The 24051-nt window shown below is 44.0% G+C and overlaps 1 protein-coding gene across 2 annotated transcripts in view; it reads right to left on the bottom strand.

Moving 5' to 3' along the window:
• The window catches only part of lnx1 (ligand of numb-protein X 1), a 268850-nt gene that overhangs the window by 24650 nt on the left and 220149 nt on the right, over nucleotides 1–24051 (bottom strand). For both annotated transcript variants that reach the window (XM_078547852.1, XM_078547860.1), the window contains exons 8-9: nucleotides 18538–18715; nucleotides 16083–16314 (exon numbers count right to left, since the gene is read on the bottom strand). In XM_078547852.1, the coding sequence (XP_078403978.1) occupies nucleotides 16083–16314; nucleotides 18538–18715 (410 nt within the window). The remainder of the gene's footprint in view (nucleotides 1–16082; nucleotides 16315–18537; nucleotides 18716–24051) is intronic.

Below are 24051 nucleotides of genomic sequence, written 5' to 3' on the forward strand. Positions count from 1 at the left end.
AAATGCTCTGCTATTACATCCTTCATAATAGACTCCAATGTTGTTATTACAATCCAGGTTGGTGGGTAGAGCACATGAGGTTTATGCTTCACAGTCAGAAGAAATGTCGGTGAACTATGATGTGATTAGAAAAAGGCTATTTTGAGTGCATATAAGTTGGTTCCTGAGGCATAGAGGCAAAAATTTAGTAATATGAAAACAGCCTGGGCAAACTTATATTGAGTTTGAAAGAGTAAAACAAAGTAATTTTGACTGGTGGATATGAGCATTAAAGATAGAGATGACATATGCAGCTCTTAGAGGGGTAATTCTTTAGGAAGAATTTAAAGATTCAATTCCTTCGGTAGTGTGAACTCATGTGGAGGAACAGAAGGTTGAAATGGTAAGACAAGCAGCAGAGATAGCTGATGATTATGAGTTAGTTCATAGAGCTAAAGCTTTTTTTCATCATCCTTTTAAATCAGAGAAGGATAGAAAGTGGGAAGGTGAAAGGAAAGTGGACAGTCAGGGAAGAGGAGTAGGTGGAAATTCGCAGGATGTTTTTTTTAGACTGAAAAGGAAGGTGCTGAGGGTAGAATTGACATTCGAAAATTGAGGTGTTTTCATTGTAATAAAGTTGGACACACAAAGTCAGTGTGTTGGAAATTTCAGGGAAAATCTGTTGGGATTATTGGGGTTCAGAAAAGTTCTGGAAGAAAAAGTACTGTTGTTTCTGAGGTTCAGGCACAGGAAAAACCAATGGTTTGTGTGCAGGTAAAACAGAAAGAATCAGTGATAGGTAAAGAAGTGGGCATGTGTTCACAATTAACCCAAGGGGGTTCTGAGGAGCAGGTTGCAGAAATGTTTAAAGATTTTGTATGTGAAGGAAAAGTCTTTCCATGTCGATAGGGTGGGGTAGGTAAAGATGTTAAAATTTTAAGAGACACAGAGGCTAGTCAATCCTTAATGTTGTGGGATAGTGATATTTGTTGTTCAGAGGGAGCATTGCAGGCACAGGTGATCTTAAGTGGGGTTCATGGAGATGCTAAACCTATTCCATTGTGGAAGGTAAATTTAAGGAGCAAGTGGACAACAGGCAAAGTGATTGTTGGAGTAGTGGAAAAATTGCCCATTACAGGAGTTCAATTTATTTTGGGTAATGATATAGCTGGGTCACAGGTGTGGGTGATGCCTATGGTAGTTGAGCAGTCTGTAGAAGTGTTTTCAACAGAAGTGTTACAGAGAGAGCATCCTGGATTGTTCCCAGATTGTGTGATAACAAGATCATAGCCTCATAGGTTGAAATAAGAAGAACAGGAAGTTCAAAGGCAGAGAGAAGGTGTGGAAGTCCGAGTAGCTGGCACTGTGTTAGATAACGTTGTTCAGGAGGAAAGAACAATTCAACTGAAGCATTTAACTCAAGGCAGTTAGGGGAGTTGCAGATAAATGGATTCGCAATTAAAACAGTTATATCAGACAACTTACTCAGAAACAGAGGAAAAGTGTATTCCAGAATGTTATTACCTTAAGGATATTGTTTGAATGAGAAAATGGTGGCCTTATCATGCTTCAGCAAATGAAAGCTGGAGGGAGGTGCATCAGATTGTAATACCATTTGGATATAGAAATGAGATTCTGAGGATAGCTCATGAACTTCCAATGGGGGGACATTTAGGAATTAGAAAGACACAAGTAACAGTGCAAAAACATTTTCATTAGCCCGGATTGCATAGGGATGTAATCAAATTCTCTAGAACATGTCACATATGTCACATGATAGGGAAACCACAAGCAGTTATTAAGTCGACACCTTTAATTCCAATTCCAGCATTTGAAGAACCTTTTACTAGGGTCTTGATTGATTGTGTAGGACCCCTCCCTAAGACTAAAAGTGGAAATCAGTACTTACTGACAATAATAGATGTGTCTACAAGGTTTCCTGAAGCAATACCTTTGAGAAATGTTACAACAAAGAAGAATGTGGAAGAACTGACTAAATTTTTTACAAAATATGGTTTACCTAAATAAATACAATCAGATTAGGGTTCAAATTTCATGTTACAGCTGTTTAAGGAAGTAATGAACAGTTTGGAAATAAAACAAATTAAGTCAACAGCTTATCATCCTGTACTGGATACACTTAGGCAATTTTCCACATAGCTGGGTAAATGCCAGTATTGTAGCTGTACTGGAACAGCTTGGTTAGGGACACAGCAAGTTCTGGAGCACAAGTCTTCAGTAGTATTGCCAGAATATTGTCAGGGCCCAAAGCCTTTGCTGTATCCAGTGCCTTCAGCCAATTCTTGATACCATGCGGAGCGAATTGAATTGGCTGAAGACTGGCATCAGTGATACTGGGGACCTCCGGAGAAGGCTGAGATGGATCATCCACTCAGCACTTCTGGCCAAGGATGGCTACTACAAGAACAGGTATGTTCTTGGCTACTACAAGAACAGCTTGTATAACCTGTGATGGGGGAAATCACATCCTGACCCAACTGTAAAGTTCCTTCCCCTGTGACTGCTCCATGAAGGACAAGAGCAGCAATTCTGTTGGACACCAGGACCCCCAAGTCACACACTATCATGATTTAGATATATATTACCTTTCTTCATCATCACTGGGTCAATATCCAGCAACTTCCTACCTAACACCATCAGTACAAGGACTGCAGCAGTTGAAGGAGAATTGCCACCACCATCTCATGACCACTGGGATGGGCAATAAAGGCATTTTTGCTAGGTTTAAGTTTATTTTTCATGGATACTCATTCATGATATATCTATTGTCAGTTTAAAAGTTTTCTTTCTTTCCCCAGTATTGAGCAATGTAATTTTTCACAATTTTACTAGATATATTTTATTTAATTGGTCATTCAGTTGAAGTTTGTCCTTAGGAACATAGGAACAGGAGAAGGTCATTCAGCCGGTTGATCCTGCTCTGACATTCAATACAATCATGGCTGATCAAACACTTCATTGTCTTTCACCCACACTATCCCCATAACCTTTTACGTTATTGTTAATCAGAAATCTAAATCTCTACCTTAAACATACTCAATGACTGAGCTTCCACGGCCCTTGGGGTAGAGAATTCCAAAGATTCACAACCCTCTGAGTAAACACATTTCTCCTCATCTCGGTCCTAAGTGGCTTCCCCCTTATTTTGAAATTGTCCCATGGCTCTAGACTCCCCAATCAAGGGAAACATCTTAACTGCATCTACCCTGTATATTCCTTTAAGTATTTTGTAGGTTTCAATGAGATCACCTCTCATTCTTTGAAACATTAGAGAATACAAGCCCAGTTTCCCCAATCTCTCTTCATAAGACAGTCCTGCCATCCTCGGAACAAGTCTGGTGAACCTTCATTGCACTCCATCTATGGCAATAATATCCTTTCTGAGGTAAGGGGACTAAAACTGTACACAGTACTCCAGGTGCGGTCTAACCAAGCTCCTATACAATTGAAGCAAGACTTCACTACTACTGTACTCAAATCCTCCTGTGATAAAGGCTAACATTCTATTAGCCTTCCTAATTGCTTGCTGCATCTGCATTTTGGCTTTTAGCGACTTATGGACAAGGACACCCAGCTCCCTTTGTACATCTACACTTTCTAATCTCTTACCATTTAGGAAATACTCCACACATCTGTTCCTTCTACCAAAGTGAATAACCTCATATTTTCCCACTGAAACCCTTTATGGCTGCTTTTTCTTCTCTGCAAAGATGTCAGGGTGCAATGTACTGCTGTACTTGGAGCAGGGTCATACAAATTTTCTTCCCAATTTAACTACTATGGGCAGTTATGGGAATGCAATCCTCAGATGTTAAATGCAGCCTAATAGTGCGTCCAACAACAATTTAATAATGGTTTTAATATAATAGAACGTTCCAAAGTGCTTCACTGAAATGATCAAATGTAACAATTTAACACCCAGCCACAGATGGAGATATTAGGACCAAAGGCTTATCAAAGTGCTAGATTTTAAGGAGTGGCTTAAAGGGTGAATAGAGGAGGAGAGAGGTGGAGAGATTTAGGGAGGAAATTCCAGAGCTTAGGTTCTAGTCACCTAATGACATAGCTGCCAATAGTTAAGTGAAGTAAATCAGGAAGTTGCAAGAGGCCAGAAATGTAAGAAGCCAGAGACCTCAGAAGGTTGTAAAGCTAGAGGAAGTTATAGAGAAAGGGAAGGGAGAGGGCACAGGGCGAGTTAAAAAACAAGGATGGAAGATAATGCAGGTCAGAGAGCACAGGGGTGGTGGGTGAAGTAACTTAGTATGACAGGAGAGTTTTGGAGGAGCTCAAGTTTACAGGGATACAAGGTGGGAGACTGGCCAGGACAGCATTGGAATAGTTAAGTGTAGCGGTAATAGAGGCATGGACAAGGATAGCAATTGAAGATGAGTTGAGGTGGCGGCCAAGTCGTGAGTTTTGACTACTTGCCAATCTAATGCTTAAACTTTCATTAAAAGTGATTTAAGTAGTTTCATAGAAAAAGGACATAAATCTTTTGGGACAGAATTGAAAATATACAGCTCTTGCGAATATACGAATTAGGAGCAGGAGCAAGCCATCTGGCCCATCAAGCCTGCTCTGCTATTTTATCAGCAATGCTGAGCTTCTTTAGTCCCAGAGCTTTTGGGCTGGATTTTCAGCTCAGTGTAGGGGTGCGCGCCCGACACGCACGTGTGTGAAATAGCGCGCGATGACGTCGGACGAGTGTCCCGATTTCATCGCACACTTGCACGATATTTCGGTCAGTGGGCGTACGCGGAAGTCGGCAGCATGCCTGCCGACAATTAAGAGGGCTGTTTAGCCCATTAATAAATTAAATATACTGAATTTTTCCCTGCCCATCCAACCTTTTTATTTTAAAATATTTAAATTATTATTTTATTTTTAAAATTAAATTAAAAACTTTAAATCTTATTTTTAACATGTCCCTGCTCATGTGACAGAGTCACACGAGGGGACACATTTATCTTAATTTTAAAATTTTTATTTCTGAATGTTAGAAATCTTCAGCTCCCTGAGGCAGCTCTCTGCCTTCAGGGGGCTTTCACCGCGTGCTCCCCCGTGCCTGCGCTGACTTCCACGCTCAATCTCCTCCCCCCCACACCCAGTCAGCGCTGAGCATTTCAGCGCGCAATTCACGTTGGCTGACCATTAATTGGCCAACCAGTGTGAAATCGCAGTCGGGGCCCGATCACGGTTTTAAGGCCGCTCCTGGCCCTGCCTACCGCACCTGACGAGGTAAAAATCCTGCCCTTTGTTTCCCTCTGGTATGGGAAAATATTGTTCTGGTTTTGTAAACTACGGAAATGAATGAATTTCAACAATGAATTAATTGCCAGTATCCTGCACAGGAATGATAGGCTGAATGGTCTCCTTCCGTGCTGTATCATTTTATGGTGCTACTGCATAATGAACAAACTGTTTGGAATTTTTCATTGGACAGTATGAGCTGGTGATCGGTATTTTGGACTTGATAAAGGGGCAATAGTTGTGCCAGCTGTGGCTGAGTTCGTAGAGCTCTTGCTTCTGAATTACAAGCTTCTGGGTTCAAATCTCATGCCAAGACTTAAACCCAAAATCAAGGCTGATAATCCAGTACAGTACTGAAGGAGCACTTTAGTCAGAGGTACTGTCCTTTAGATGAGAAATTAAACTGAGGCTCTATTAGCCTTCTTGGGTAGATTTCAAAAATCCCATAGTACTATTTTGTAGAAGTTATCACTGGTGTTCTGGCCAATGTATATTCCTCAATCAACATCACAAAAAACAGATTATCTGGTCATTATCACATTTGTGTTTGTGGGGGTTTGCTGTACGCAAGTTGGCGGCTGCATTTCCTACATTACAACAGTGACTACGCTTCAAAAAGTACAGAAGGCAGCTCAAGGCAGTTAAAGTGGTCACTTCCCCCTCAGAGTTGAAAGACAAGAGTCAATGTTTTTCTGTCCGAAAAATGAAGAAAGGTAAAGTACACTTGTATGGACAATGACAGTCAGGAAAAGACCTCTGCTCCATCTACCCAGAAGGAAAAAACAGTTTGGACCAGTCCTCTTATTTCCCAGTTTGGGAAATGGTATTCCATTTTAAGGTATACAAGACCAGTTTGGACCACTATTATTATTTCTCAGTGTCTACTGTTTTTTCCTTCTGGGTAGTCTGTTTCACAAATTGCAGTGACACCCTCCATGCACAGTGACAAAGGGGAGAAACACTGAATGCATCAGAACCATGCACCAGTTAGGGTCCATAATAATGGGATAATTGCATGAAAATAGTTCTTCTGTTGTGAGGCAGATTAAGGGTAGGTGATGAGAAATGTATCTGTAGGTTCATTGATCGCTCGCTGTAACTTTGGCAATTCACAACATCAATGCAGAAATTCCATGCAGCCGACTTTATTCATGGATCATGGCTAGAATTTTATGTTCCACGGGCGACCCCAATGGGCGTGAAATCACACGAGACGATGTCGAGCGAATATCTCAACGTCATCTTGCACTCACGCGATATTTCACTCGGGCAAAAGTCGGAAGAGCGCCGACCGACAATTATGCAGGCAATTAAGCTCATTAACTTCCCAATTGTCAGCAATTTTTTGTGGCCTGTCCAACCTTATGGATGGCGGAACATGCCAATTGGCCAGGCAGGCTTTACATTTTTGGTGAAACCTCATCCAAGGGTGGGATGAAATCTCCGTTAGGATTTAAAATAAAAAATATATATCTGGGGACTTTTTGTTATGAGCTTTTCGCATCTGCTTCCGGGCCTGTCGATCGTGTAAAATTCACGTCCGAGTTACAAGATGGAGGACAGGATGGATGATGCTTTATTTGGCCTGGATATTAAACACATGGAAACAACTGCCCTACTTTAGCTTGATTAAGTAGTTAATTAAAGGTGCCCTATTACTGACTGACTTATCATTGGCTCTTAGGGTAATCTTGTGTCATTTAATGATACTGTATCTCACAGTTTGCTCCATAGCAAGGCCCCTCAAAGTAGCTTTTAAAGCAGCATTTTAATCATACAGGTTAATGTTTACTACTCTGTCACATGCTATAATTTTGGATACTTTTTCCAGGCTGTACTGGAGTGCTTTATTCAAATCCTTCCATACATCTGAACCATTGCGTAAGGATGATGATGGTATGCTCAGCCAAGGACCTGGTAGCATTACTTGTTCTCTTGTATCATTCTTCACCTTTTGCCCTGGGATCCTAAAATACTGTATATAGTCATAGCTTCTGGTGGATAGACTAGATTTGTGTGGTCCTGCAAATAAAAGTGGAATCATATATGCATCATGGCATCTGCCAGGATAGCAGGCTCCACTGTGAACCATATGGCACGTCCCGTCAGAGACCAGCTACAGATGGATGGAGTGAAACACATTTAAGTTCTTGAAAGGAGTGGCATTATGCAACGGGGCTAGATAGCTACATGTACGGCATTAATAACGGGCAATGCAGCAATTGGTAGAACAAGAACTCTTTTTGCAGCTTATTTTGGGAAAACTGATGATTTGAGAAGCCCAATCAACAAGGTACTGGTCACCTCGATGATGCACTACAGGTTGAGAAATTTGACAATTGCCTTCTGCTATAGTTTGGAACTTTGTAGCATAAAAGTTTGAAAGTCACCACTGCAGTCCCAGAGGACCATAGGCTGTTCTCTCATTAGAGAGGCTGGTGGTGAGCTTAACTTGAGGGTCACCACACCTCAGGTGAGGTTAAGAAGGCAGGGTCTTCATGGATGACCTCAACTGGTACAGGAATTGAATCTGTGCTGTTGGCGCTACTTTGTATCACAAACCAGCCAACTGTGCTAACCGACCCCCTAATAGTTTATAAAAGTACCCCACAAAAGATTGTGGTTGCAATAGCAACTGACAAAGCCTTCCCTGTTGCTGAAGGAGTTTGCAGGTTCTGCTGTGGAAGTTCACAAAGTTCACTGTAGGTCTCCATGAGGAATCGTAAAGCATATAGGTTTAATCTGACATGTCAAGGTACACATCTGTGCAAGTTAATATGTCAACATAGCCCAGGGCCTTGTTGACCCTGTGAGGAGCAACTACACCCATGTTGTTGCCACCACTACACTGTCTACATAATCAGCCTAATGTCTCTTTACTGCATCATTAAAATGATCTTTGTATATTATCCATTATTTCTCCCTCTTTTCTACTGTTTAAAAATAACAGGATATTAAACTCATTAACTGTTTCTGTGCGACAACATTTAGCACATATTGAGTCTTGACTTTTACATGTTTACTTATCTCTTTGTTTCTTAGTTCTATAAAGTGGCTCACTTCCAACCTAGGCTTGGTTGAAGAGTTTGCACCCAAAACTTTCCAACTGCCTTTTAGCTTTTCAACTTCTAGAATGTGTTTCTAGCATTTTATATTATTATTTGCCAGAAAATCAGAGTAGTGTAAAACAACATTTTTTTTCAATCTGTTCTCAAGATTTAGCTGACAGATTTAGCAAGGCAGCATTTATTGCCCATCCCTGGTTGTCCTTAGGGCATTCTGAGGACTAGAGTCATATGTAAGCCAAACAAGCCCAGGGTGGCAGGCTCTCTTCCCTGAAAGGTATTAGATCCTTACTATATTTTAACATGTGCCATTCCTTCTTGTAAAAATATTTTTGTAGAGTTTCCAGTCAACACATCATTAACCTCATAAGATATATTCTATTTTCAAGAGCCATATACTGTTGACTGGAACTAGCCATTATTAATGGCTTCTTTGTTAACAGATAGATAGGAGAATCAATCTGCTGCATGAGTGCCTGAATTCCTAGATTGTCAGCAGATAAAATGTGGTTCCCATCACTCCTGCATAATCTGCTTATAACATCAGAATGTTGTTGAATCCTCAAGAGAAAAAGTAACCTTAACATCACGAGCTAAGAATAAATGAAAATAATACTCTGTAGCTAGATGAGGTGAGGAATCCAAGTGTGAGGTATAGTGAAAATAACAAAGACATTTCCAGTAAACTGTTTAATTCCCTGTAATTTCCAATTACCTTCTTGTGGGTTTGGCCAAACAAAGGAACAATTTACTAATTGCATATACCCAGATATTTTTAGACTGTAAACTGCAATTAGATGATTCAGTTGCTTATTTTGTAGGTTTGATAGTGAATTACAGGCATTTCACATTTGGCAGAAACAGTAGTTTCAATAAAAATGATCACATGCTGATAGATTTAAATGTGTCTTTGAGCACCTTAAGGCAGAATTTACGTTGCAACGTTAGTGACTGCAGATGGTTTCCTGCCCTGACTCCAGGGTGTTAAAGCAGGTTTATAAAATGCTAATGCAATCCTTTAAAACTATGGTACACTTTAGAAACTTACCCAAAGCTTATTTAAATGCCCTAAGACTGTGCATTCTCCCGTCTGCCCCCATAAAGTATAAATGCTGTGACCAGAACTTAATGAACACGTAAACATACATGCATAGAGCTCTCATCTAGATCTTGCGGTCCAAACTGCCAACTGCAAATGGATACCGATAGTTGAATATGTTCACTGACAGTTAATGGGGACGGGAAAATGAAGAAATGTTTTAATCACTCTGAAATAATGCACTTAATATAATTGGCTTATTTTACAACTGTTATCTGTGTTAGCAGCCAAAGATGTGATGGTGTGCCTTATAACTATTGCAAAGCGTGTTAGTTTTATCCTTGTGGAGATACTTTGCTTTATGACCATCACATACTTGGTGAAGCAAGTCTTTAAAAAACTTTGGCAATGGAAATGGAGTTAAAATCAAGTTAAAATTTCCTGCGAGGGAGATTAGGGGGAACTTACTTGTGTAAATATTTATTGGAATATGGAATGCTACGTTAAATCAATGACAGCGTTCAAGTGTTTGCACAATTATGTAAATAATAATTAAAGAGAATGGGAAGAATGCACAAAAAATGGGAATGTTCAAAATCGGCACTTGAGAGAAAGTAAATTCAGGACCTCCTGTGCAAACGTTTCTATGGGCAGAATTTTGCCCTTGGGGTGCGGGATTGGCGGGGGCGGGTGGGGATGGTCGAGAAGGCAACCCCCTGAGCGCCACCTGTGTGGGCGATGGGGGGTGGGGGGCATGCGAGCAGGCCTAGCGCAAACTTCGTGCAGAATAATCTCCCTAAGGCACGGAGCTACCTCAGGGTGATGAAGAATTTTTTTTAAAAAGCAGAAAAATGTAATGAAACATGTTCCCTCATGTGACTCTGTCACATGAGCAGAGACATGTTTTTAATTTAAAAAATAAAATTTTTATTTTATTTGTATTTGCTTTTGGAAACCTCATCCCACCCTTAAGGTTGAACGGGCAGTGAAAATTTAAAGTCAATTGTTAACTTAGTAGCCTTAATAGACCTTTTAATTGTTGGTGAGTGCACTGCTGGCTCTGGCGCACGCTTGCTGACTGAACTATCACGCGACTGCGCGTCGGTGTCGGCACGCTTGGCTGACGTCTTTGCGCGTCACGTCACGCTCGGTCGGGTTGGGTGCGCGCCCACCCGCTGAGCTAAAAATTCTGCCCTAGTTTCTATAGTTTTCTCACCTACATACTATGTTTTAGGACCACGAAGGGCCATCATGTACATTATGGTACATTTTGCACCAGTAACTTAGACCTACAAGTGAATCATTTGCCCCATTCCAAAAAGGGACTCGCTCAATCAAATGTTGCTCCATGGTGTGTGCATTATATAACAGCTCTGTAACACTTTGTTTTGGATGTTACCCCCTGACAACTGTAGCTTGTCACCTCTTTTTTTAAAACCTCTGGCCCAGATTTTCACTCCCGCGTTGGGTGCGCAGAGATGGGAGAATTCCCAGCCCTGTGAACCTGACCTTTAAAAATGGCTGCCCGGATGTCAGATTTTTGGTCCGGAGGGGGGCTAGCTGGATTGGAAGTTGGGGTGGGTGACCCCATAAGAACTGAGGAGGATGCCAGGAGCATAGATGAGTTGGATGGAAGGCCTGCCTTAGGGCTTTAGCACTGTGTCCAAAATATAAAGATAAAGAATAACGCATGAAACATCCCTCCAACCCTCCCCCCTAAACCCCTTCACACTGCCCCCCCTGTAAGAAATTGGGGTTCTTAATAAGCAGGTATTTTCTGCACACTATTGAACTCTTACGAGATTAGCTAATCAGCATTGATTTGCTCTCTAAAAAGACAATTTCTAAACAGGCAACAATTCTAAATGTCAGGGTCACTTGGTTCAGGCTGCCATGTTGACATTCTTAAGTTGATAGGATGGCTTCTTGTGTACCCCCTTATCTATGCAAGTGTTTAGAAAGGGCCAGGAAATGACCTCAGCATGATGTAAACTAAAAGGCTGACCTTGAGCAGGGCGACAAACAGCAGAGGAGGTAACCATCCTGACATTTTGGGACCCATCCTGTAACCATTGGTCAGAAGGGTTTGAATATGTGATTAACACTGGATAAGCTACCAGTCCCAGAAAAAGGGTATATTAACAGGTGCTCAGGGACAGGGGGCAGGGCTGGTGAGGTGGCAGTGCTCGTCAGGCAGCTGTCTTCTTCAGATGGAAGATGGACAAGAAATGGAGGAGAAAGACGGAGGGAAGTGTTCCCTAACACTTTGACTAGAGAACAAAATGCTGCTATCATAAGTTATGGAGACCAACACACTCTGTGCCAGCAAGGATCAGTAAACTGTTCTCTGTATACTGTAAACTGTATACTCTTCTGTCCAATTAATTATTGCATCTTATCTAAACCATTGTTCCTTAGTAAACTTAATAAACAATTTTAAAATTACTTACAAATAATTGACTGCCTATCTCAGGTATCAATGGCCCCAAATCCAAAAATCTTACACCCCACACACTCTCCATGCTCCATCCATGCCAATGGATGCTACCTCATGCCCCCACCCATCCCCCATGGTCCCTCATGCCCCCCATTCAAAATCTCTGCCCCCAAATAACCCCTATGGCCCCTGGTGCTCCTCATGCCAAGCTATACCCTAAATAACCCCTATGGTCCCTCATGCCTCCAATGTCAAGCCATGCCTCACACCCATCCCCTAAGGCCTTCTCATGTCCCAAGGCCAAGCTATGCCCCTCACCCACCCTCCCCATGGCGCCTCATATCATCCATGCCAAGGTATATTCCCCAAACAACCACTGTGTCCCCGCATGCCCCATGCCAAGTACGCCCCTATCCACCACCACCCCTAGCCCTTTATAGTTTCCACTCCAACAAATGCCCCTCTAGCCACCTCCCAATGCCCTTTATAGCCCCATGTCAACTTAGTGGCAACCCTCCCATCCTTTGCCCTTCACCTACAATGCCAAGTCACCCAGTATCAACATAGGCAGATCTCAGGGCCCATGCTGAGATGAAATAAAATTAAGTTCTACAAAATGAAGTTCTAGGTGTCTATTGCAGATTTCACTATTTTGAAAAAGACACATTCATAAAAACCCATTCATTACATTTAAATTCTTTCAATTAAATAAATCCTTATAACAACATCCAAGTGCACAATCCCTTAGAACAACAAGCATTGGAATTCATAGTGCTACATCAAAGAGTCTATAGTCACTTTTAGCTGTCAATCAAACTGTTAAATGACAGGCACTCTACTATGATATTGGATATTTGTGAAATCAGTCATGCAGCACTCATCCAGTATGGAAGCCCTCAGGCTTATGTCAACACATAAAGTGAAATAGCAAGCAATTTAATAAAAAAACACTAGAAATTTTTTTTCAAAGATTTAAAAGGGACATTTCCCTTTGACAGGCACTTTTGACAGGCGCTTCTGACAGTTTTGACAGTTGATTTTGACGGTTCTGTTGACAGTTCCACTGAGCTTGACAGTAAGGAGTTTAAGCACTTTTTGCGCACATTTATGCCTACTTTTAACAATTCCAAAGGGCACCTTACCTTGCCCAAATGGTACCTTACTTCCACAAAGGGTACCTTACCTCCACCAAAGGTGTCCAAGGACCAGATCCACAGGGTACCTTAGCTCTCTAAAGGAGTATCCTGGCTATCCAAATGAATCCACAAAGTTCAGACCAATTTTTACCAGGTCTAATCTGCAAACTTTGGGTTTCACACTTCTGACCTACCAAAATCCTACTTCAGTGGAGACATCTGATGATTTAGATGGACAGCAGCCTCCGTAAAACACGCATGCATGAAATGCAGCCCATGCCGATGAAAATAGGAAGTGTCATGTTTGGGGGGGTGGGACTTGTGATTTTTTAGATACTTCTGCCATTTTCACCACAACAGAAAAGCTCTACATCGTGGAGAAAATCTGGGCCTTTGTTGGCTGCACATAACAGGAGCGGATACTAATGGAGGGAGATCCCCTAAGTTGTGTCTATCAAGAGATTTTTTAAAAAACTCGTTCCTGGGATGTGGGCTTCGCTGCCTGGGCCAGCATTTATTGCCCATCCCTAGTTGCCTTTGAGAAGGTGGTGGTGAGTTGCCTTCTTGAACCGCTGCAGTCCATGTGGTGGGGGTACACCCATAGTGCTGTTAGGAAGGGAGTTCCAGCATTTTGACTCAGCAACAGTGAAGGAATGGCGATATATTTCCAAGAGGATGGTGAGTGACTTGGAGGGGAACTTCCAGGTGGTGGTGTTCCCATGTTTCTGCTGCCCTTGTTCTTCTAGATGGTGGGGTTGTGGGTTTGGAAGGTGCTGTCTCTTGGTGCATTCCGGCAGCACATTTTGTAGATGGTACACACTGCTGCAACTGTGGGTCGGTGGTGGAGGGAGTGAATGTTTGTGGATGGGGTGCCAATTAAGCAGGCTGCTTTCTCCTAGTTGGTGTTAAGCTTCTTGAGTATTATTGGAGCTACCCTCATCCAGGCAAGTGGAGAGCATTCCATTACACTCCTGATTTGTGCCTTGTAGATGGTGGACAGGCTTTGGGTAGTCAGGAGGTGAGTCACTTGTCACAGGATTCCTAGCCTCTGACCTGCTCTTGTAGCCACAGTATTTATATGGCTAGTCCAGTTCAGTTTCTGGTCAATGGTAACCCCCAGGATGTTGATAGTGGGGTATTCAGTGATGGTAATGCCGTTGAACATCAATGGGCGTTGGTTGGATTCTCTCTTGTTGGAGATGGTCATTGCCTGACACTTGTGTTGCGCAAATGTTACTTGCCATTTGTCAGCCCAAGCCTGGATATTGTCCAAGTCTTGCTGCATTTGGACATGGACTGCTTCAGTATTGAGATCAACTTTCAGATAACTGGCCGAGACAGCACTGAATCAATGATGGTGAAGTTGAAGATCCCCACTTCCTCACACACTGTACTGTCCACAAAGCTGTTTTTTCTCAATGGCAACAGTCACTGACTCACCATCACCAAAGTATGCAGTAAAGCACAATAGCATAGCTCATACACTTTTTTAAAGTATAAAGAGTGGGGCATTTAAACAATTTCAGTCCATGGCAATTATGCATACCTTTATCTGCCATTCAATAATGTTTATGTCTATTCCATCAACACTTAACTCCCACACTGTGGGTCAAGGCCCTTGCAACAGCCAAAATGGAGTCTGTTTGAACTCAGCACTGAGTCTAAATGGCCCTTCTGAGTTCAGTAGGCTCCAGTAGCCTATAAAAAATGCTTTGCCCACATGAGCTCTTGACTCCTGTTACTTGTCTTTTCTGGCATCTTAGTTGATGCCCTGTCTACGATCCATTGTTGTAGCTCTTGGGTTTATGAAGATAAAATGCAAAATAAATATGTTACAAGTGCTATGTATTTCAAAGCAAACTCTGTGACTCAATTTTCAGGTATTTGGAACGACTTTGGAGCCATTTAAAAATGGCAGGCCGAGTCTGATTCCAGGATTCCCACCCCCATTCCCGGTATCCCCAATTTCACTGGCGTAGGATAAAAGTGCGGGTAGTGAGACGCACCCTGCACTCTTGTCCTGGCCAGCTCCAATGTGGGGGTAGGCATCTCCTCACCCCTGCAATTTTTGTGGAGTCAGGCTAGTTTCTCAAGTGTTCACGGTCCCTCAGAGAGGTCATGAACCACAGTTTGGATTCTGGAATCTTTGGAAATGTAAGTTCAAACGGTCTTACCCACTGTCCCCATGCCCCCAACACAGTTCCAACTCATGCCTCCATTCATACCCTATGTCTCCTCATACCCTCCATGCCAACTTATACCAATTCATTGCTAACTTATGGTTCTTCCATGCCCATCCACCCAGTTTGCACTATGTACAGAACCAATAAGCCACATAGTAAAGATGGCATGTGTGGAACTGCTTAGAAAAAAACACCCATTCACAAATCTTCTTTATAAAACAAACTGTTATTTCTATAGCTCTATAAAAGTGTCAAATGACAAATCATTAAAACCATCAATGACAGAAGCTTCAAGCACTTCACACCTCTTAATCTTGTGCAAATAAACATTGAGAGATTGACAAAAGAGATCACAGAAAGAACAACGTATTATAACCGCTTAAATATGTCAGCCTAGCAAAGTCAACAGTTTTCTCCAGTTCTCAAAACATTTCCCACTGAGATAATCCTTTTACGAGTCTTGGCTCTCAGCCAAGCATGTATCTGTCTTCATTATGCATGAAAACTACAAATGACCAGTCTGATTCATTCTTTTAGAGGGTTATGGAAAAACTGCTTATTTTCAAAAGAATATTTGTGAATGTTTTTTTTCTTCTAAGCAGTTCCACACATGCCACTGTCACTATCTGTACATAGTGTATATTGGGTGAATGGGCATGCAAGGGGCCATGAGTTGGCATTGAGTTGGCACTGGGGCTATAAGTGGCTATGGGGGTTGGTGAGGGAGCATGAGTTGACATGGAGGGTATAAAGGGTCATGGGGGCTGGGGGTGTGGAGGATGAGAGTGTGTGTCAGGTGGGAGGGCTAGAGGGCCTAACAGCCTTTAATGCAAGTGTGTCAAAGTCCCAGGGAACTGAGGCGAGCTTTGTAACCAGTCTGCCTTGGCACTCATTCACCCCTGTAGTCAATTCTAATTTGCAGTCATAGAAATATTACTGGGTACTATGTGAATACGTAACAGGCGTGCTTACCGAGGCAATCGCAGCCACATATTCCACGATGGTGACCAGTCATCTTCAGGTAAGTTGTTTTGATTGGTGTTAAAAGGCATCTGACTGTTGACATTGTCATTTTGTGCCACCCTAAGTTCTAAAGCTTTGAAAACAACAGGAGAGGAGGCAGCACTATGCTTTATTATGGACACTGCTTCACTTTGTGTCATACCAGTTAGTTCAATGCCATTTATATCCAGCAGAATATCACCTAAGAAGAGAAAAGAAAATATGAAATACTAAAATTAATTTTATAACTTCTAAAGGCATGTAAATCTGCTTCAGAAAATCATTCTTTATGAGGATAATAACTTTTCATTCAATGTTGCATAGTGTGCTTACCTATACAGAGAAAGATTATAAATTTAACCAATCCTATTGTGGTCACATTCAAGTAGATGTTCCAATACTAAACTAACAGTTGCATTGACACACCATGAGGTGAATAATACACTCCGAAAATGGGAGTGTTTCGCCCCAGTATTATCAGGCATGATAATGTCAGGTCACGTTCACTATGTCCTTATGCCAGCTCCGAATAATACAGCTGGTAGGCGGGGTTAAAAATTGGGAGCCTACCCATGTTATTCAAATTTAATTAGAATGGGTATTTAAGTTTGTTAATGAGGCAACTTACCTGAATAATATGTAGTGTCCGCAATAAAATGCTTGCAGAGTCTGTTTCAAGCAAATGGGGTTCCTGGATTTTTATGAGGCAGCCTGTTAGGGCGGGTTTAAAAGCTTCAGCTGAGCCCTGAGTTTCAGCTTAGCAGTTCAGAGTTCTGTGACTATTGGAAGTGCTTCATGCAAGAAGCAGAGTTTGCATTAAAACTTATCTTAATTAGGGGCCTTATTCCTCCTGCTAAAGGTCCATTTAGACCTTGTTCATCACCCTAGGCTTTAAACTAGGCAAAAAATGGGGATTGTGGTCTCTGTGGGTGATACAACCTCCAGTGAGGAGGAGAGGAGGAGGAGAGTGAGAGGAAGAAGGGAGGTCCAGGATGCTCTGGTGTTGCATGAAGGTGCCAGAGCTGCACCAAACCCAGAAGGTGACGAAGCTGTCATACATCTTCAGACGAGGCATAGACGGCTTAATGCAGCCCCTCGAGTATATAGGCAGAGACTGAGCTATCTGCAGATGTCCGAGACACAATGCAAGAGGGCACTCAGGCTCTCAAGAGCCACAATCACACCACTCTGTGACGTGCCACCAGGGAAGATCTCCTCCAACGGCATTGGGGGTCGACCGATGCCTGTACTTCTAAAGGTCGCACTCAACTTCTACATGATAGGCTCCTTTCAGGCAGCATGTCGAGACCTCAGTGAGAGAATGCAGCCTGATGCACAGCACTGCATCAAGGCCTTTACTGATGCAATGTTTCGAAGGGCAGGGAATTACATCTTCTTCATACTGGACAAGCAGAGTCAACTGGATAGAGCCACAGGGTTTGTGGCGATTGCAAGTTTCTCCAAGGCACAGGGAGACATTGATTGTATGCACATCACCATAAAGACTCCTGCGGGACAGCCCTGCGCCTTTATTTACAGGAAGGGCTTCCAGTCATCGAAATGTCCAGCTAGTCTGTGATCATCATTGCTGGATCATGCAAGTATGCATGCGCCAGGCACCCGGCCAGTGGCCACGACGTCTTCATTCTGTGAAACTCACAGGTGCCAGACCTATTCAGCGGCCCTGATACCCTGGATGGATGCTTCTCGGTGACAAGGGTTACCCATTGAAGAGATAGCGCATGATGCCAGTGAGGACACCCAGAACGGAAGCAGAGAGGAGATACAATGACAGCCATGGAAGCACCAGGGCATCATCAAGTCTGAATTAGGGCAGAACCTGGATTTGCTGAAATTCCAGCCCATCTAACTTTAATTTTAGACACAGATTGCAACTTTTCCTTTCCTCATTTACACTCCAATAGCATTTTGGGAGCTGTCCTGACATTCCTGGGAATTTTAAGAGGGATTGATTACCTTTGAAATACTGTCCAAAGTTCCCTGCAGGGATGGAGGATTGTAAAAATAAACATAAGTTGAAACTTTTTGTTTGGTTAGTAAAGGCCTAAAGCTCCCGCTTTCAAGATGGCCAGGTACAGTTTGGGACAGGCTTGTTGCAAGGTCAAAGTGGTGGATGGAAGTAAAATCCTGCTGCATTTCCACCCCCTCTGAAAACTCTGCAGAATTTCCTGCCTACATTGTCAAAAATACTCCAGTCAAGAGTTATCAAAGATTGTGTTAAAAGGAATTGAAGTGCTTATAAATTAAAAATAAAACAAAAAAATATTCACTTAAACTGTAACATCAAGGATCTAGAAAGAAGAACAGATTTATGCATGTACAATAAATGCTAAATGAACACATGATTAATGCATGGTGTAAAACATACAATCGTATAAATAATTTACAACGAGCTCTTGGTTACCATTTTTAATTCTTCCATCATTCCCCAAGCACCCATTGGGATGTACGTTTGTAACATAGATTGGGAGATCCCAGCCTTTGCTCAGCAGACCTCCTGATACTGTCATTCCCAAGGACTCATGGACTTCCTTGCTAACACTGACGATCTTTTCATGGCATGTGAAGGAATGAAGAAAGTTCTAGAGACGACACAGACAACTTGATGTTATGTACCATAATAAAATGTGTTTAAATTACTTCCAATAGTAGCACTTTTAGCCCAATAACATGGTCCTATGGCCTTTGGCTTTTATGAGATAGTATTTCAGAAATATAAATATTATTCAATATTTACTTTCTTCTGTTGCATTTAAAAAATGTAAATATATTATTTGTCTAACTTCTGCAGTTATTCACTGTAATACTGAGTTTCTGTCTCTCCTGCATGTCAAGTTTGTGTCATCAATTAGTCTTCCAATTAATGTTCCCAGATGGCTGCAGTACAGATTCAGCAAAAGCTGCTAACGTGAGCAGTGTGAAACACGAGGAAATGTACAACTCAGCTATCCAAGCTACAAATTATGTCACAAATGGAAGATTAATAGATTTAGAAGAAATTAAAATACTGGAACAGCTTCCAATGACCCAGTGAGTAAAGGCACCATTTGGCACAGCACTGAACAATACAGATCAGAAGGGCTCACATTTGGGTCAGGATTTTCAAATGTCAACGGAGAAGGGACTTGAGGGGGAACGGGCCCAAAATCCAGTGTTATTGGCCAGCATACTGGCCTGCTGGCCCCTTCCCACTCCTTTTGAAAAGGTCAAGTTGAGGGCATATCACTACCCAACCACAAGTAGCGGGTAGCCAATTGAGGCAAATATGAGACTTATTGAGGCCCTTCTCCCATGCTTAAGGCAGGCCGCACACTGCGGCCAAAACACAGCCAGTGAGAGGAGGCAGCCTCCAGACAGGAAACTTCCACTGTGAGCCGTCCTCTCTCTCTCTCTCTCTCTGCAGGCATTGGCAGCTCCCAACTTGGATGGTGAAGTGTCATCATTGGAGGTCCTCCTATTGGGCCTCCAGCCTCGGGAGCCCACCTGCCATCCTTAATTGGATGATAAGCACAACCTCTGGCCATTAATTCAACAGCATGCCAAAATCGCGTGTCGGGGTGACTATTCCCAAAACAATGCAGGGCTGGGACCCCCATCCAACCCTTGGTCTCTGGTCTGCGCTGAGATAGCAGAGTTATGCTACAATTAGTCTCAACATTTCTAGACTAGGGTAGTGAAGAAAAACATCCAAGATCCCACTGCTGGTTATTATCCAGCAATGACTAATGGAAATAAGTTTATGGAGATGTAGAAGAAATTAGAATCGGATGAAAAATCTATAAACAATCGCTGTCTCGGTTCATACATCAAGGCTAACAATTTGGGGATGGTTTTGGAATGCCAGTAACTGTTAGACCCTTAAGGAGAAGTGTGTAAAAATAGCATAGAAAATCAGGAAGAAAGTAAACTCAGCCGCACACTGACCTGAAAAATTGAGTGTAATAACTAGCAACAGAAATTCTACCGCAGAGAATTATGATATTGGAGTTGTATAATACAGAAGTACTATCCAGGCTACAAATTGCATCAGAAAAGGAGCACTGCTAGGCTAAAGTATAAATAAAAGTGACAAGACAAGAAATGCATCAATTTTTTAATGCTATTAAGAGAGCTGTTCCCAATAATCTAGTGGAGCCTTCACAGTGCTGTCTTTAGGATGCATGATATAAAGGAATGCTCATCATCTAGTGGCCAGGATTTTCCATCTCGCTGGAGTCAGGTGTGTTAGGTGGTGTGAGCGGACAGTATGGCAAGAAGGCCAAAATTTGGTTTCATGACATCGTGAAACCAATTTGCGATTGTCCACTCTGCCCGCTGATGGTGGTCCGCGTTCTCCGCCATTGGATGTCAGGAACCTCATTGTAATACATCAGCATATCATTATAAGCCTACTGGATCGCCCATTACGCCGATGTGTTTCATAACAGCATATAAAAGGCGTGTGCTTGGCGGGGTGCGCTTTCACGGGAACTCAGAGGTGAGGACACAGTAACATTACAGAGCCCTCGCCCAGGAGACCTGCTGGACTTCAAGGTTGAGGTGCGCTGTGGCAGTTGGAGGGGGCAAGGGCTGCCCTGCAGTTGAGGCAACTTAGTGGGGGGGCAAGTGCTGCCCTGCAGTTGAAGGTAGTGCACAAGCATGCGCAGGGTGGGAGGGATCAGTGGGTGAGGGAAGCAGCCACGCATTAGGGCCACCTTGTATAAAGTGACCATTGCTCTGCAAATGAGACAGTTCAGCTGCAGCCACATTGGTATGATTGGAGTCAGGCCTCTAGCTTCTCTGCCCACTCAAGCAACGCAGAGGCATCAAAGTGCCACCAAGTGCTCCAGAGCTTTACATCCCTCGGCACAGACTGCAAAGAAATTAGCATTTTAGTGGACTGCAGAACAGTTGGACGACTGGGAACATTGTACAATTTCCTTGCTAAAGCTGGCCATGGAGCAGTCACTGGTTGTGATGCTCACAGCCCCTTGCAACGTTGTCATCTCGGTTTAGGCCAGTCTCCCCAAAACTAACAGTGCAGCCTTGCAGTGCGGGTTAGGAGAATGTCTGTGCCTGAGCTGAGAGCACAGCATGTAGTCCAGTGGGCAAAGCTGCCACCAATCGGTCAGGTGGAGTGGGGCAGAGGTGGGTGGGGTTTTGGGCAGCCATGCAGTGCACTAAACTCTGGCCATCCAGGTGGAGGCCAGCACTCTCTGGGGTCCATTAAGCGGCTTCCTACTTAACCAAGACAGGTTCTTAGTATACACAAGCTAACCCATGCGTCTCTCATCCTGCAGGAAGAGTACATCAGGATCATAGAGCCTGGTGAACTAGCTGTATGCCTCATGGTGTGCAGAGAGCAAAGATGACAGAGAAGAGAGCGACTGAGGCTCCTGGCTGTGCAGAAGGCGGAGCAGCACGTTCTGGAGGAATGGGCGGCTGGGGCTCCACACAGGATGCCAAAGAGCCATAGTGAGCCGTTGCTGGATGGTGCCTAGCTAGGCCCAGAGTCTATAGACGGCGCCTTTCATTCCTGCAGATGACCAAGAACTAGTGTCGTCAAACACTGCACATGTCTAGGGAACTGGTTGATCACATCTGCCACCTGCTGCAGGATTTGGCGCCACTGGGACGTGGAGGGCATCCACTGCCAGTGACTGTGAAAGTGATAGCGGTGCTCAATTTTTATGCCAGTGGCTCCTTTCAGGGCTCCACATGTGACCTCTGTGGGATATCACAAGCCTCCACCCACAAATGCATCCATGAGGTCACGGATGCCATCTTTGCGAGAGCACACAACTTTGTGCATTTTGCCCAGGACCAGGAAAGCCAGGATGCAAGAGCGATTGGATTTGCCCAGATCTCAGCTTTCCCACAGGTGCAGGGTGCCATCGACTGCACTCACCTGGCGCTCAGATCTCCATGGCAACAATCAGTCAACTATGTCAACCGCAAGGGATCCCATTCGCTGAACATGAAGCGGTATGCAATCACCACAAACACATCCTGCAGGTCTGCGCACGGTTTCCAGGGAGTGTTCATGACTGCTACATTCTCAGTCAGTCACAGATCCCTGAAGTCTTTCAGGGTTCACAGAGGCTGCAGGGCTGGCTCCTCAGGACAAGGGCAGAGGACGTGGCTGATGACACATGTGCAGCGGCTTCAGACTGCAGCAGAGAGAAGGTATAATGAGGCTCATGCTGCAACTCGCAACTTTATGGAGCAGACTATCAGGATTCCTAAAATGAGGTTCCAGTGCCTGGACCGGTCTGGTGAAGCCCTGCGATACAGTCCACAGAGGGCGTCACACATTGGCATTGCCTGCTACACCCTTTATAATCTGGCGCTGCAATGGGGAGAGGAGCTGGCTGAGGAAGAGATGGAGGAGATGGAGGTCTCCTCGGATGAGGAGGATGCCGATGAGGATGTTGGTGAGAAGACGACGATGACGGGGATGAGGCCCTTGCACTGGGCAGACAAGCCAGGCATGCTTGGGAAGTCCTCATAGCTGCTAGATTTTTGGAGGATGATGACGACTTGCAGTGAGGAGACACCATAGATCCTCACATTGCATCTGTGAATGTTTGACTTCAGTCTGTCTTACGGCAGTGAAAATACCCTCTGTGATAATGCTCCTGTCATGGCGATGCATTGGAGGCCCTAATAGTCACTCAATTACTGGAAGACGATGACGACATGCAGTGAGGAAACTCCATAAATCTTCACACAGCCTCTGAGAGTGTCTGACTCCTGTCTGGCTGAGGGCAGCTCGCTTGCGCTCTGTGATCAGGGTCATATCATGAAGACGCAGCCATGAAACTTTAAATGCACCTGGTTCTTTGTCCGCCTTCTGCACCTGCCCCCTTCAGGAGCACAGTGTCACTGGTCACAGATGTTGAAGAGATGGGGGCCAGTCTCACCTCAAAGGTGCTGAGAGCACAGAGAGAATGACGGAACTCTGTGCCGTCTGCCCACAACATTCTGGCAGCAATGACGAGCAGGTGCAGGCATCACTAATGTGTCCAGTGAATGTGAGGCTGGACCATCACTTTGGTCTGAAGGCTGCACAAAGCACAGGGAAGAGGCCCTGGACTGAGACACCTGCCTTTACCTTGTGCAGAGAGGTTTCACATCTGAGTGACATGGACACTGCTCATCAGAACAAGGAGCCACAGGCAGGGAGACATTCTTGGGAGCTTATTGACAATAGTGAACATTATGTACAAGTGATTAACACCCTTGCGCAGGCTGTGCAACTACATCTTCTTAACCTGCCGCTACGTCTTGGTGCTCCCCGGCCATCCACAGTGGAGGTGGAGGCAGCCTGCTGACTGCTACACCATATCTGTGATGACCTTGGTGGGCGTCCTCGGGAGGGCCGAAACCTGGATAGCCCCGGCCTGCTTTCAGGGTCCTGCTGTGTGGCAGTGGCATCCTCCTCAGCTTGTGGAGCTGGTGCTGCTGAGGTCACAGGAAGATTTGGATGGGCCGGTCACTCCTAGAGTCACCTGGGTGGATGGCCCTGGGGCGTGCACCTGCTGATCCTCCTCCCTATGGGTACCTGATGGCCTCTGGCTGCCTCCTTGAGGAGAAAGGGTAGCTGGAATGAGATTGAGCTGCCCCACACCCCTCTCAGTAGACACTGTTCGAGGCTAACCATGGTGGCAGTGATGGAGTTGAGCTTGCGCAGCAGTGCAGGAGTGACGTCCTGGACCAAGGTCTTCATGGTGGCCGCCATCCTAACAGTGCAGGCCTCAGTGCGTTGGCATGCCGGCCCTATCACCTCAGCCTGAAGGCAGACGGACTCCTCCATCATGCCTTGCAATCTGAGGAGTACAGCGGACATCCCTTCCTGATGTTCCAGAGCTTGCCTTTGCAGCTCCAGCAACTGTGCCATGAGCGAGTCCAGAGGCTCGTCATCTGACTCAGACTCAGC

The sequence above is a fragment of the Cetorhinus maximus genome, chromosome 1 (genome assembly GCF_964194155.1).
Source record: "Cetorhinus maximus chromosome 1, sCetMax3.hap1.1, whole genome shotgun sequence".
Taxonomy (NCBI): Eukaryota; Metazoa; Chordata; class Chondrichthyes; order Lamniformes; family Cetorhinidae; genus Cetorhinus; species Cetorhinus maximus.